The sequence below is a fragment of the Oncorhynchus tshawytscha genome, linkage group LG19 (assembly GCF_018296145.1).
Source record: "Oncorhynchus tshawytscha isolate Ot180627B linkage group LG19, Otsh_v2.0, whole genome shotgun sequence".
Taxonomy (NCBI): Eukaryota; Metazoa; Chordata; class Actinopteri; order Salmoniformes; family Salmonidae; genus Oncorhynchus; species Oncorhynchus tshawytscha.
The window spans coordinates 38,071,284-38,087,338 of record NC_056447.1 but is presented as its reverse complement, the minus strand read 5'-3'; the positions used below and the strand labels follow the sequence as shown (position 1 = coordinate 38,087,338).

The 16,055-nt window shown below is 40.6% G+C and overlaps 1 protein-coding gene across 2 annotated transcripts in view; it reads right to left on the bottom strand.

Moving 5' to 3' along the window:
- Nucleotides 1-16,055, bottom strand: part of LOC112218721 (pleckstrin homology domain-containing family G member 7) — a 41,757-nt gene that overhangs the window by 13,193 nt on the left and 12,509 nt on the right. For both annotated transcript variants that reach the window (XM_024379777.2, XM_024379776.2), the window contains exons 4-10: nucleotides 11,203-11,321; nucleotides 10,192-10,232; nucleotides 9,539-9,637; nucleotides 8,953-9,105; nucleotides 4,414-4,509; nucleotides 1,547-1,636; nucleotides 1,092-1,205 (exon numbers count right to left, since the gene is read on the bottom strand). In XM_024379777.2, coding sequence (XP_024235545.1) covers nucleotides 1,092-1,205; nucleotides 1,547-1,636; nucleotides 4,414-4,509; nucleotides 8,953-9,105; nucleotides 9,539-9,637; nucleotides 10,192-10,232; nucleotides 11,203-11,321 — 712 coding nt within the window. The remainder of the gene's footprint in view (nucleotides 1-1,091; nucleotides 1,206-1,546; nucleotides 1,637-4,413; nucleotides 4,510-8,952; nucleotides 9,106-9,538; nucleotides 9,638-10,191; nucleotides 10,233-11,202; nucleotides 11,322-16,055) is intronic.

Genomic DNA, 16,055 nt, shown 5'->3' with positions numbered 1-16,055 from the left:
TTGGGAAACCCTGCCCTAGAGCACACGAAAAACTATACATACCTCGGCCTAAATATCAGCGCCAAAGCTAATTTCCACAAATTTATGAACAATCTGAGAGACAAGGGAAGAAGGGCCTTCTATGCCATCAAAAGGAACATAAAATTTGACATACCAATTACGATCTGGCTAAAAAATACTTAAATCAGTTATAGAACCCATTGCCCTTCATGGTTGTGAAGTCTGGGGTCTGCTCACCAACCAAGAATTAACAAAGATCAGACAAACACTGCATGCAGAATTCTGCAAAAATATCCTCTGTGTACAACGTAAAACACCAAATAATGCATGCAGAGCAGAATTAGGCCGATACCCATTAATTATCAAAATCCAGAAAAGAGACGTTAAATTCTACAAACACCTAAAAGGAAGCGATTCCCAAATCTTCGATAACAAAGCCATCACCTACAGAGAAATTAACCCGGAGAAGGGCCCCCTAAGCAAGCTGGTTCTGGGGCTCTGTTCACAAACACAAACCAGTGAAGAGCAAACACCAATGTAAATACAACCCATATTTATGTTGATGTATTTTCCCTTTTGTACTTTAACTATTTGCACATCGTTACAACACTGTATATAGACATAATATGACATTTAAAATGTCTTTATTATTTTGGAATAGTGTAATGTTTACTGTTCAGAGAGAGAGAGGGAGTACTGTACTGTAAGTAGGTAGATAAGTGTGTGTGACAATATTGAGAAAAAAATATTGATATTGAGAGAAAAAGCAATTGAGCAAGAGTTTGGGAGGAAATAAGACAGAGTTAAGGTGTAAGAGTGAAATAGAGAGCATATTTTATAGATAGAACAACGGGTGGGGAGGAGGGAAAGTGAAGTTGTCGAGGAAGAAAAATGATCTCAGTGGAGAGTAAAAAAAACAACAGAAGGGTTGTAAAAAATAAAGATAAATAGTCAATAGCAGAAGTCAAATTGTTACGTTCCAAATTATCAGCAAGCCCCAGCACAGGGCGACCTTGCCTCAACCAACCCTGATTTACATTTCAAAATAAGCAGCGCTCGGCGGCTCCGGCCAGCAGTACAGTAGAGTGTACCTTAACATAGGAGCCAAAGTCCTCTCTGTTCTTCAGGCTGTCCAGATAAAATAGTGCAGCGGAATAGTTGAGGCAGTACTTCTGCAGACAGTGGCATATGCTCTCCTGGAATGCCTGCCGACAGATAGAGAGACGTAGTGTTTATCTAGCTAGCATAGAGAGAGACACAGAAAGCTGGGCCACAGGAAAAACAACTGAGATATGCATTCATATTGTACATTTCATGGAGGGAGATAAAGAGATGTACATCTAGTATATCATGTTTGTGTGGGTCACACTTTCAAACAATGATGTGGCTTATATTGAGGCTTCTGATCACTTCTGTTCTAAATATTTAGTTATTTATTATAGTATTTAATCAAAAGTAAGGATGCTGTTGAGTGGGTGTGTGAGAGAGAGAGAGAGAGAGAGAGAGAGAGACAGTAAGTGTGCGTGCATGTATCAGCTGTACCTACCTTAGTGAGAAGCTTCAGCAGGTTGGGACCACCTCCTGCCCAGGACTCCTTGATGACACGCAGCAGGCTGGTGAGGAAGCCAAAGCTCACCTGGGGAACAACACATCATATTATAGAGTCCACATGATGACTATTGCTGTGTAGTCATATACAGTTATTATTTTGGCTCTTTTCTCTGGAAGTTTGGATTTAAAATCAAACAATGATAAAAGAGGTATTTTCATCCATATCGGGTGAATCGTTTAGAAATTACAGCACTTGTTGTACATAGTGCCCCCATTTTAGGTGAACAAGTATTGGGACAAAATTAACTTATGTGTATTAAAGTAGTAAAAAGTTAAGTACACTGCTCGAAAAAATAAAGAGAACACTTAAACAACACAATGTAACTCCAAGTCAATCACACTTCTGTGAAATCAAACTGTCCACTTAGGAAGCAACACTGATTGACAATAAATTTCACATGCTGTTGTGCAAATGGAATAGACAACAGGTGGAAATTATAGGCAATTAGCAAGACACCCCCAATAAAGGAGTGGTTCTGCAGGTGGTGACCACAGACCACTTCTCAGTTCCTATGCTTCCTGGCTGATGTTTTGGTCACTTTTGAATGCTGGCGGTGCTTTCACTCTAGTGGTAGCATGAGACGGAGTCTACAACCCACACAAGTGGCTCAGGTAGTTCAGCTCATCCAGGATGGCACATCAATGCGAGCTGTGGCAAGAAGGTTTGCTGTGTCTGTCAGCGTAGTGTCCAGAGCATGGAGGCGCTACCAGGAGACAGGTCAGTACATCAGGAGACGTGGAGGAGCACTTCCTGCAACCCAGCAGCAGGACCGCTACCTCCGCCTTTGTGCAAGGAGGAGCAGGAGGAGCACTGCCAGAGCCCTGCAAAATTACCTCCAGCAGGCCACAAATGTGCATGTGTCTGCTCAAACGGTCAGAAACAGACTCCATGAGGGTGGTATGAGGGCCCGACGTCCACAGGTGGGGGTTGGGCTTACAGCCCAACACCGTGCAGGACGTTTGGCATTTGCCAGAGAACACCAAGATTGGCAAATTCGCCACTGGCGCCCTGTGCTCTTCACAGATGAAAGCAGGTTCACACTGAGCACATGACAGAGTCTGGAGACGCCATGGAGAACGTTCTGCTGCCTGCAACATCCTTCAGCATGACCGGTTTGGCGCTGGGTCAGTCATGGTGTGGGGTGGCATTTCTTTGGGGGGCCGCACAGCCCTCCATGTGCTCACCAGAGGTAGTCTGACTGCCATTAGGTACCAAGATGAGATCCTCAGACCCCTTGTGAGACCATATGCTGGTGCGGTTGGCCCTGGGTTCCTCCTAATACAAGACTATGCTAGACCTCATGTGGCTGGAGTGTGTCAGCAGTTCCTGCAAGAGGAAGGCATTGATGCTATGGACTGGCCCGCCCGTTCCCCAGACCTGAATCCAATTGAGCACATCTGGGACATCATGTCTCGCTCCATCCACCAACGCCACGTTGCACCACAGACTGTCCAGGAGTAGGCGGATGCTTTAGTCCAGGTCTGGGAGGAGATCCCTCAGGAGACCATCCGCCACCTCATCAGGAGCATGCCCAGGCGTTGTAGGGAGGTCATACAGGCACGTGGAGGCCACACACACTACTGAGCCTTATTTTGACTTGTTTTAAGGACATTACATCAAAGTTGGATCAGCCTGTAGTGTGGTTTTCCACTTTAATTTTGAGTGTGACTCCAAATCCAGACCTCCATGGGTTGATAAATTTGATTTCCATTGATCATTTTTGTGTGATTTTGTTGTCAGCACATTCAACTATGTAAAGAAAAAAGTATTTAATAAGAATATTTCATTCATTCAGATCTAGGATGTGTTATTTTAGTGTTCCCTTTATTTTTTTGAGCAGTGTATTTTGGTCCCATATTCATAGCACGCAAAGACTACATAAAATTTGTTGGATGCATTTGCTGTTTGTTTTCATTGTATTTCAGATTATTTTGTGCCCAATAGAAATGAATGGTAAATAATGTATTGTGTAACTTTTGAGTCACTTTCATTGTCAATAAGAATAGAATATGTTTCTGACACTTCTACATTAATGTGGATACTACTATGATTATGGATAATCCTGAATGAATCGTGAATAATAATGTGTGAGAAAGTTGTTCCCGAAATTGGGGGACTATATACAAAAGGTTCTGTGAAAGCTGAAAATGAAAGCTGACAGTCTGCACTTTAACCTCAGTCATTGATTGATTTAACAAAAAAAAGGTTTTTAAATATAGAACCAAAAGAAGAAAAAATGCTTCACTGTCCCAATAATTACAGAGGGTATTGTAAATAGAGTATGATGGCAAGGACTGATAATCAAACCTCCAATGTCTTACTTCAGTCACCTGCAGCTCTCTATTTTCTTCAGTAAAATAACCAGATGATGTGATATTATGAAAACTCAAACCTTTTAACATATAGCCTTGAGTAAGATGATGTTGAAGATTTGATGTTTTGTGATTTATCTTGGAATTTCATTTTGATATGTGGATAGCTTGTGGTAAACCACCTCCCATCCAAGATCCAGTACCAAAACAATGCACATTCCCCTTTGACCCCTTCACTGTCATGGTCAGTTATCCCTCCGAGAGCTGGATAACTACTTTCCACACACTAGTGACTGCCTCACTGCCCCATGATAGCACGCCATGGCCCTATCATCTTATCGTTCTGCATGGAAGACTCCACCCACTGCACCCGTACAGGACCAGTTCTAATCTGATCTGGGTGGTGTAAACTCTTAACATGCCAAACAAATAAAGATATTTTCATCTAATCCAACCTATTGTAATATATGTATATATATATGGTCATACCAGACACAGCTCATTGAGGTTGGCAAACAGCCTCCAGGAGTCCACGTCATGCAGGCAGTCCCTCATCTGCAGGTTGGTCAGCATGGCCAGAAACACCTGAGGAACACATTACAAACATAACCAAAAACACATTACAAACACATTACAAACACAACCAAAAACACATTAGAAACACAACCAAAAACACATTAGAAACACAACCAAAAACACATTACAAACACAAACACATTACAAACACATTACAAACACAAACAAATACATTAGAAATACCAATACAAACACATTAGAAACACAAACAAATACATAAACAAATACACATTACAAACAAACAAAACACACACAGATACAGTGCCTTGCAAAAGTATTCGGCCCCCTTGAACTTTGCGACCTTTTGCCACATTTCAGGCTTCAAACATAAAGATATAAAACTGTATTTTTTTGTGAAGAATCAACAACAAGTGGGACACAATCATGAAGTGGAACAACATTTATTGGATATTTCAAACTTTTTTAACAAATCAAAAACTGAAAAATTGGGCGTGCAAAATTATTCAGCCCCTTTACTTTCAGTGCAGCAAACTCTCTCCAGAAGTTCAGTGAGGATCTCTGAATGATCCAATGTTGACCTAAATGACTAATGATGATAAATACAATCCACCTGTGTGTAATCAAGTCTCCGTATAAATGCACCTGCACTGTGATAGTCTCAGAGGTCCGTTAAAAGCGCAGAGAGCATCATGAAGAACAAGGAACACACCAGGCAGGTCCGAGATACTGTTGTGAAGAAGTTTAAAGCCGGATTTGGATACAAAAATATTTCCCAAGCTTTAAACATCCCAAGGAGCACTGTGCAAGCGATAATATTGAAATGGAAGGAGTATCAGACCACTGCAAATCTACCAAGACCTGGCCGTCCCTCTAAACTTTCAGCTCATACAAGGAGAAGACTGATCAGAGATGCAGCCAAGAGGCCCATGATCACTCTGGATGAACTGCAGAGATCTACAGCTGAGGTGGGAGACTCTGTCCATAGGACAACAATCAGTCGTATATTGCACAAATCTGGCCTTTATGGAAGAGTGGAAAGAAGAAAGCCATTTCTTAAAGATATCCATAAAAAGTGTTGTTTAAAGTTTGCCACAAGCCACCTGGGAGACACACCAAACATGTGGAAGAAGGTGCTCTGGTCAGATGAAACCAAAATTGAACTTTTTGGCAACAATGCAAAACGTTATGTTTGGCGTAAAAGCAACACAGCTCATCACCCTGACCACACCATCCCCACTGTCAAACATGGTGGTGGTAGCATCATGGTTTGGGCCTGCTTTTCTTCAGCAGGGACAGGGAAGATGGTTAAAATTGATGGGAAGATGGATGGAGCCAAATACAGGACCATTCTGGAAGAAAACCTGATGGAGTCTGCAAAAGACCTGAGACTGGGACGGAGATTTGTCTTCCAACAAGACAATGATACAAAACATAAAGCAAAATCTACAATGGAATGGTTCAAAAATAAACATATCCAGGTGTTAGAATGGCCAAGTCAAAGTCCAGACCTGAATCCAATCGAGAATCTGTGGAAAGAACCGAAAACTGCTGTTCACAAATGCTCTCCATCCAACCTCACTGAGCTCGAGCTGTTTTGCAAGGAGGAATGGGAAAAAAATTCAGTCTCTCGATGTGCAAAACTGATAGAGACATACCCCAAGCGACTTACAGCTGTAATCACAGCAAAAGGTGGCGCTACAAAGTATTAACTTAAGGTGGCTGAATAATTTTGCACGCCCAATTTATCAGTTTTTGATTTGTTAAAAAAGTTTGAAATATCCAATAAATGTCGTTCCACTTCATGATTGTGTCCCACTTGTTGTTGATTCTTCACAAAAAAATACCGTTTTATATCTTTATGTTTGAAGCCTGAAATGTGGCAAAAGGTCGCAAAGTTCAAGGGGGCCGAATACTTTTGCAAGGCACTGTATATTATACATTTTTAAAAAACAACAACATTAGAAACACAAACGCGAGAGGTTAGATTTGTTTGTGCTGTATTCAATTGACTAGTAGAGAGGACAACGTAACATTTGATCACAATAAAGCTGAAGAAAGAGTTCCAACAAAGTATATTTTAAGAAGGGGCAGTTTGAAGTCAAAAGAACTGTCACAAGATGACCTTGGCGTTCACAAAGCCTCACAAAGCACAAGGTGTTGGGTGGCATTGGTGGGGAGCCATTCCTATTCAAATGTGTGTATGTGCGTGTGTGTGTCAGGGTTTCTGTTAGGAAAATGTGGCGCTGGACATTTGACTAGCAGTATTTTAATTTACCGGACATTTGAGAAATCTACCGTACTCATATGCATTGGAAACATAACCCGATTAGGGCGTCCACCCCCAGTGCTCAGAATGACAGTATTCACATTTAGATTATGGTCATTAATATTAACAGAACATGCAACATGAGGATGCAGAGGCATGCGTCCTTCTAAATTAAATCACATTTTATTTGTCGCACGCGCCGAATACAACAGGTGTAGACTTTACCGTGAAATGATTACTTACGAGCCCTTTCCCAACAATGCAGTTAAAAAGTAGAAAATGAACAACTAAATAAAAAGAAAGTAGTAACAAAAAAAACTGATGCGCACTTTGAAGATATTAAAATAAAAGTTAACATTTACTTTTCCCCATCCAACAAAACAAAATCACTAGCCTATGTCAATCTATTATCACCCATAGTGGAAAAGTTGACCTATTCTATTTACCAGCTTGTCATTTTGTGCCAGGAAGAAATAGCCTATTCAAAACAGACTGGGACAGTTGTGGGACTATAGATCCCAAATTCATACAATCTGTAGGCCTAGGATACATAAAAAACAAGAGCCTGATGCAACAGATCAGAACGTTTAGCTTAAAATGTTAATAAACAATTATTTCTTCACATTATAAACACAGCAATGCTCACAACGCAGTAGGCTACGTGCAAATGTTCGTTCCCATAATGCAATTAGCGGGAAAACTGTCACGTTCTGACCTTAGTTCCTTTGTTATGTCTTTGTTTTAGTATGGTCAGAGCGTGAGTTGGGGTGGGTAGTCTATGTTCTTTTTTCTATGTTGGGTTTATGTGTTTGGCCTGGTATGGTTGCAATCAGAGGCAGGTGTCGTCCATTGTCTCTGATTGAGAATCATACTTAGGTAGCATTTTCCAACCTGTGTTTTGTGGTTGATTATTTTTCTGTGTCAGTGTTTGTTCCATACGGGACTGTGTCGGTTTTTGTTTATTTCTCTTGTTCCTTTTGTTTTCTTTGTCCAGTGATATTTCATTAAAATATATTATGGACACTTACCACGCTGCGTTTTGTTCCTCTTCTCCTTCACCAGACGAAAACCATTACAAAAACACCATTGTCAGAAGCGCACCGCACATGCAGGCAGTTTCATGTGACAGAGATGAACATATCCTAGAAATGTTGAAATTGCAGAGATCTAAAGATGCAAGAACTAGCATTGGTTGCTAATATGACTAGGATTGTGCCTTTGGCTTCTGGACAATGAAAGAAAATGGATTTGAAAACCAAATGAACATGAGATACTGGTTTCAATTGCATATGGAAGTCTTTATAAAAGAATTGCCTCTAAGTTTCTATGGTGGGATTTTGGCTATGCTACTTTGAAGCAAGGTAAAACATGCCTCATAATATAAAGTAAAACTTTCAGGTTTCAAACAATTAAGTAAATGTTTTCAAAATGCATACTGCCTCCAGCTCATTGCAAAGTGTTGTGTGATCAGCTGAAGCCTGCCTACCATTGTTGCCAAATGGGAGGCATGCTTCAATTACCAGCTTAGAAAAACAAATATTAGCTCTTTTTAATTATGGCTATCAAAACTTTTTTAAACATGTGACTGCATTTAGAATTGTTACGCAATGATTGGGTTTATAAAAGCACATGTTTAACTCAGCAACGAACAAGCTGTTTGAGGAGCTGTAGCAGCAGCTCTCGCACTGTGACAGATTTTCCGCTCAAACAAGGCTCTGTATCTGTATGTGTGTGTGTGACAAATAAGATATGACGACTAATGAAAATACACACGTGGCAATTTATTTCCACTAAATTTAGAAAATGTACCTATAGACCGATAAGCATGACCAGTTTGCGTCAATTAATAGGCTAAAAAACATTATTTTGCTATATATATTTTTTTCTTCTCCCGGACAATTGGCCGGCCAATTTGATTTTTTGGCTATACATTTTTTTTATTGGCCAAAAGCCGGCTATTACCGGCTAATGGAATCCCTGGTGTGTGATTTGATTTGATTATTAGGATCCCCATTAGCCGATGCCGATGGCGACAGCTAGTCTTACTGGGGTCCGACATATAAACGAAAAAGACATTACAGACAAAATACTTTACAATTTACATACATTTAAAAACATGAACATGTAGTGTGTGTGTGTACATCTATCAGTTACACATACATGTCAGTACATATACACAACAAGTGTGTATGTGTGTGTGAGGAGGCGTATATCAAGTAAGTCACCTCTTTGAGCACCATGAGCTGATCCAGGAAGTAAACACACTCGCTGGTGAAGAGTTCCCAGATGGCTTCATGTCTCTTGTAGTCCTGAGGGTCACTATCAGACTTCAGCTGAGACGAATCACAGTCCCTTAGGAACTCCTCTAGAGAACAATCCTGGAGATGGAAGAATGACAGACAGGGGGATGGTTGGATAGATGTTATTTGAACAATACACAAGGGGGTTGATTAATTGTGGTTCTCTCACGGCTAGGCTAGTGAGGTCATAAGTACGAGGTGACTGCATTCTGTGGCGTGTCTTGTTACTATGCCCAATACTGTAAGTCTATTATCATCTGCTGTCTAGTTAGAGTTTATAAGTGTACGGTTGTTATGTGCGTAGGCCAACAATAAAGTCTTGTTCCCGTCCATTGTGTCATTTATATGTTTCAGGGGCTTCATTGTTCCTTAAGTAATTCCTAGGAGCACTAACTCAATTATGACTGGATGCCAAGTTACAACGCAGATATTATAGTTTCCTATTATAGTTTCCTATTAGAGGAAAAGGGCTTATTCAGCATGGATCATATGTTCATATAGCCTTTCTCACCTTGTACTTCTGGAAGTCTGTGTCCCTCCAGTCTTGAATCTGTTCCGTCGAGAGATATTTCTCAATATCAGAGGCAGAGCATGTTCTCTTCCCTTTAGTCTGAGAGGAACAAATACAGGCTCAACGTCAAATGTTCCTTGGACAATCAATCAGGTTTTCCTACTATAGGTATGAGTGTCTGTTTGTCTAAGTGAAAATGTGAATGTGTGTATGTATACTGTAAGAGTGAGTGTGTACATGTGTGTTTGCGCACGCATGTGTGCACGGTCATGCACTTATGGAAGTGAACAGTGGAACAGTGAACTACAGTATACACCAACAGTGTTTGTGCAAATATTTGCTCATCTATCTATCCGTCTGGCCAAACACATTTAACTAAATAATTGAGTTGGATTGAATTGGTTTGGCTCAGTGTTGTTGACTCATTATGAAATCTCAGGAGGCCATGAGAACAGAGGGGAGGAAAGCGTATTAATTAATGCTGTGATTAAAAGTGGGTCAGAGAACAATGTCCTTAATTCCATTGCAGCTCGCCTGAGCACACTGGCAGCTTCACCGCCCGAGCAAACAAACCACAAACAACTAGACTGACCGGTGGCAGGCTAGCTAGGGTGAGCAGCAGGGGAAAAACAACAAACAAACAGTACACATACCGTGCTACGTCTGGAGAAAGGCCACCTGGGTTTCTTGGTGTCTGTGGAAATGGAGAAAGTGGTATTGTGATTATCTACAAAGGCATGGCTCCATAGGTCTGCTGTTAAAAAAATTGTTCACACTCCAAAGGATATACAGTGGGGAGAACAAGTATTTGATACACTGCCGATTTTGCAGGTTTTCCTACTTACAAAGCATGTAGAGGTCTGTAATTTTTATCATAGGTACACTTCAACTGTGAGAGACGGAATCTAAAACAAAAATCCAGAAAGTCACATTGTATGATTTTTTTAAGAAGCATCTCAAGGTCCTGGAGTGGCCTAGCCAGTCTCCAGACCTGAACCCAATAGAAAATCTTTGGAGGGAGCTGAAAGTCCATATTGCCCAGCGACAACCCTGAACCTGAAGGATCTGGAGAAGGTCTGTATGGAGGAGTGGGCCAAAATCCCTGCTGCAGTGTGTGCAAATCTGGCCAAGAACTACAGGAAACGTATGATCTCTGTAATTGCAAACAAAGGTTTCTGTACCAAATATTAAGTTCTGCTTTTCTGATGTATCAAATACTTATGTCATGCAATAAAATGCTAATTAATTACTTAAAAATCATACAATGTGATTTTCTGGATTTTTGTTTTATATTCCGTCTCTCACAGTTGAAGTGTACCTATGATAAAAATTACAGACCTCTACATGCTTTGTAAGTACGAAAATCTGCAAAATCTGCAGTGTATCAAATACTTGTTCTCCCCACTGTATGTAGACAGGATTTTATTAAAAAATCCCACTGCAAGTGGTAATAATCTGAAAATAGTTGATCAATGTTGCTAATATTTTTTGTAAGAAGTGAACTTCTGATGCAGTTACTAAAGTCATAGCAAGGTAACTGTAAATTAATAGCTACAAAAAACAACACTGATCACTGTAGGCCTACAATCTGGTCTTAAAAGCAATCAACAAGCTGTTAACAAAAATGTAGCAATAAAGTGCAAAAAAGCAGCTTCAGTGTTAACCTGAAAAGTTGGAGAGATTCAGTAGGTCTGCCACCCCATTGGACACAAACAGGTCCCCCGGCGAAACATCCAATCCAGGCAGACTGACCACCACAGAACTCCGCCTCCTCTCCTGCAGTCTTGGGAACAGGGTATGAAGAGAGAGACAGTTTCTTGAACATTCTGACCAATAACAGCCCATTTCTAGACCATTCTGATCAATAAGAGCTGGTCTCTATACAAAACTGACTAATAAGGCCCCATAGTATTTATTTAAAAAATGTAGGGGGTAGATCAGCTTTAATATTAAAGATAGATTGTGGCTTCTATCAATGTAATTGTCTATTATTTGAAATATTAAAAAAATTAAATAATAATTAGCTTATTTATTATTTTCCCCTAACCCTACCATCACCCCTCCCCTAATTGGAGTAAACTAATGTACAACAATACCTAGGCTTCTACATACTATAGACATTTGATTTTACATTATCTATTTTGTTTGTCAAAGGCCTTTCTAACTAGTGTGAAAAACTGTATTTTAAGTGTGAGGTATACTGTATGTCAAAGTGACCTATATTTAAGTGATAATGCCCAAGAAGCCGCGGTTGGAAGATATATTGGCACGGGTGTTGTTAGTCCGAGACGAAGTCGAGGGTTGTCAAACCGTGCCAATATATCCTCCAAACACCAGCTTCTTGGGCATTATCAGTTTTATACAACGGGTTACCAACATATTTAAATAATGATTTACATTTTCATTAATGTAAGAGGTGTGTGACTGGCTGCAGGGAAGTCAGGCGCAGGAGAGCAGAACTGGGTAACAACCGGAGCGGTTTAATGAGGCAAAACCAACGGCACCCAGAACAAGAAAATATGGGTTGAAATAACCCGTCGCAGACCAGTCTATAATGCACATACACTTTACAACAATCAATTCCACACACAGACATGGGGGGAACAGAGGGCTATATACACGTAATGTCATGAGGGAATGTAAACCAGGTGTGTGGGAAAATAAGACAAAACAATTGGAAAATGAAAGGTGGATCGGTGATGGCTAGAAGACTGGTGACATTGACCGCCGAACGCTGCCCGAACAAGGAGAAGAACTGACTGCGATGGAAGTCATGACAATTAAAAAAGGTTTGATTCCAAGACGGCGGACTGAACACAGCAGTGCAGATTGACTTAAAATAAAAATGCAATATTCAATATCTGTAAATTAGACCACAGTGAGGGAAGAAAGTATTTGATCCCCTGCTGATTTTGTACGTTTGCCCACTGACAAAGAAATGATCAGTCTATAATTGTAATGGTAGTTTTATTTGAACAGTGAGAGACAGAATAACAACAACAAAAATCCAGAAAAACACATGTCAAAAATGTTATAAATGGATTTGCATTTTAATGAGGGAAATAAGCATTTGACCCCTCTGCAAAACATGACTTAGTACTTGGTGGCAAAACCCTTGTTGGCAATCACAGAGGTCAGACATTTCTCATAGTTGGCCACCAGGTTTGCACACATCTCAGGAGGGATTTTGTCCCACTCGTCTTTGCAGATCTTCTCCAAGTTATTAAGGTTTCGAGGCTGACGTTTGGCAACTCGAACCTTCAGCTCCCTCCACAGATTTTCTATGGGATTAAGGTCTGTAGACTGGCTAGGCCACTCCAGGACCTTAATGTGCTTCTTCTTGAGCCACTCCTTTGTTGCCTTGGCTGTGTGTTTTGGATCATTGTCATGCTGGAATACCCATCCATGACCCATTTTCAATGCCCTGGCTGAGGGAAGGAGGTTCTCACCCAAGATTTGACGGTACATTGCCCCGTCCATCGTCCCTTTTATGCGGTGAAGTTGTCCTGTCCCCTTAGCAGAACCCCCCCCACCCCAAAAAGCATAATGTTTCCATCTCCATGTTTGATGGTGGGGATGGGGTTCTTGGGGTCATAGGCAGCATTCCTCCTCCTCCTCCAAACATGGCACGTTGAGTTGATGCCAAAAAGCTCCATTTTGGTCTCATCTGACCACAACACTTTCACCCAGTTGTCCTCTGAATCATTCAGATGTTCATTGGCAAACTTCAGACGGGCATGTATGTATGTTTTCTTGAGCAGGGGGACCTTGCGAGCGCTGCTGGATTTCAGTCCTTCACGGCATAGTGTGTTACCAACTGTTTTCTTGGTGACTATGGTCCCAGCTGCCTTTAGATCATTGACAAGATCCTCCCGTGTAGTTCTGGACTGATTCCTCACTGTTCTCATGATCATTGCAACTCCACGAGGTGAGATCTTGCATGGAGCCCCAGGCAGAGGGAGATTGACAGTTCTTTTGTGTTTCTTCCATTTGCGAATAATCGCACCAACTATTGTCACCTTCTCACCAAGCTGCTTGGCGATGGTCTTGTAGCCCATTCCAGCCTTGTGTAGGTCTACAATCTTGTCCCTGACATCCTTGGAGAGCTCTTTGGTCTTGGCCATGATGGATAGTTTGCAATCTGATTGATTGATTGCTTCTGTGGACAGGTGTCTTTTATACAGGTAACAACCTGAGATTAGGAGCACTCCCTATAAGAGTGTGCTCCTAACCTCAGCTCGTTACCTGTATAAAAGACACCTGGGAGCCAGAAATCTTTCTGATTGAGAGGGGGTCAAATACTTATTTCCCTCATTAAAATGCAAATCAATTTATAACATTTTTGACATGTGTTTTTCTGGATTTTTTTGTTGTTATTCTGTCTCTCACTGTTCAAATAAACCTACCATTAAAATGATTGACTGATCATTTCTTTGTCAGTGGGCAAACATACAAAATCAGCATGGGATCAAATACTTTTTCCCTTCACTGTATATATTAGCACTTCATATTCTGGTGGGTAATAACATTCAATCTGGATAGCAACACAAAACAAATCATAAGACCTGAGAAATGTATCGATAAATATTACAAAAACAAGCAACACTCAAACATAACGGACAGTAAACAAGGAGAATCAAACTCCCAAATTCTTTCAACCAATAGAATGATATATATATGGAGGATGCAACCTTCCCAGCTCTGCAGAGTTTGCAGCGCAGAGACAGAATCATTTGTTTTGGTATTGTCCATATGTAGCTTGTTTTTGGTCACAGTCCCAGGAATGGCTGAAGAATTGCAACATTTAACTGTAGCTAACGCTGCAGATAGCCCTACTGGGTGATCTGAAAGGTCATAGTCAATCGATCAATAATATAATAATACTTAGAATTTTTAGATAATAATACGTATAATTTTTTATTTACAATCTGTAGAAATTATGAGAATCGAAAGGTCAGAACTTTTGTGAAACATCACAGCAAAGTCAAAAAATATATGGCAAATAGAAATCCAATATGGACGGTGTTAATAGATAAGATGGGAGGGGTTGAATGGAGCTGAAGCTTGGGAATAATAACAACTTATAACAACAAAACATACGGTGTCTGTAAAAAGTATACAGGTTCAGAACGTTTGTGAAATAAATAGATGGGAGAGGTTGAGGTTAGAGGAAGGACAGGAGTGAAAACAAACAAAAAGTCGGACGTTTACATACACATAGGTTGGAGTCATTAAAACTTGTTTTTCAACCACTCCACAAATTTCTTGTTAACTACTGTATAGTTTTGGCAAGTTGGTTTGGACATCTACTTTGTGCATGACACAAGTCATTTTTCCAAAAATTGTTTACAGACAGATCATTTCACTTTTAATTCACTGTATCACAATTCCAGTGGGTCAGAAGTTTACATACACTAAGTTGACTGTGCCTTTAAACAGCTTGGAAAATTCCAGAAAATGGTGTCATGGCTTTCGAAGCTTCTGATAGGCTAATTGACATCCTTTGAGTCAATTGGAGGTGTACTGTGGATATATTTCAAGGCATACCTTCAAACTCAGTGCCTCTTTTCTTGACATACATTTTTTTTGTAGACCTCCACAAGTCTGGTTCATCCTTAGGAGCAATTTCCAAACACCTGAAGGTACCACGTTCATCTGTACAAACAATAGTACACAAGTATAAACACCATGGGACCACGCAGCCGTCATACCACTCAGGAAGGAGACGTGTTCTGTCTCCTAGAGATGAACGTACTTTGGTGCTAAAAGTGCAAATCCAGAACAGCAGCAAAGGACCTTGTGAAGATGCTTGAGGAAACAGGTACAAAAGTATCTATATCCACTGTAAAATGAGTCCTATATATCGACATAAACTGAAAGGCTGCTCAGCAAGGAAGAAGCCACTGCTCCAGAACCGCCATAAAAAAACAGACTACGGTTTGCAACTGCACATGGGGAACAAGATCGTACTTTTTGGAGAAATGTCCTCTGGTCTGATGAAACAAAAATAGAACTGTTTGGCCATAATGATCATTGTTATGTTTATAGGAAAAAGGGAGTGGCTTGCAAGCCAAAGAACACCATCCCAACTCTGAAGCATGAGGGTGGCAGCATCATGTTGTGGGGGTGCTTTGCTGTAGGAGGGACTGGTGCACTTCACAAAATAGATGGCATCATAAGGTAGGAAAAATATGTGGATATATTGAAGCAACATCTCAAGACATCAGTCAGGAAGTTAAAGCTTGGTCGCAAATGGGTCTTCCAAATGGACAATGTCACAAAGCCCTGACCTCAATCCAATAGGAAATTTGTGGGCAGAACTGAAAAGCGTGTGCGAGCAATGAAGCCTACAAACCTGACTCAGTTACACCAGCTCTGTCAGGAGGAATGGGCCAAAATTCACCCAACTTATTGTGAGAAGCTTGTGGAAGGCTACCTGAAACGTTTGACCCAAGTTAAACAATTTAAAGGCAATGCTACCATATACTAATTGAGTGTATGTAAACTTCTGACCCAC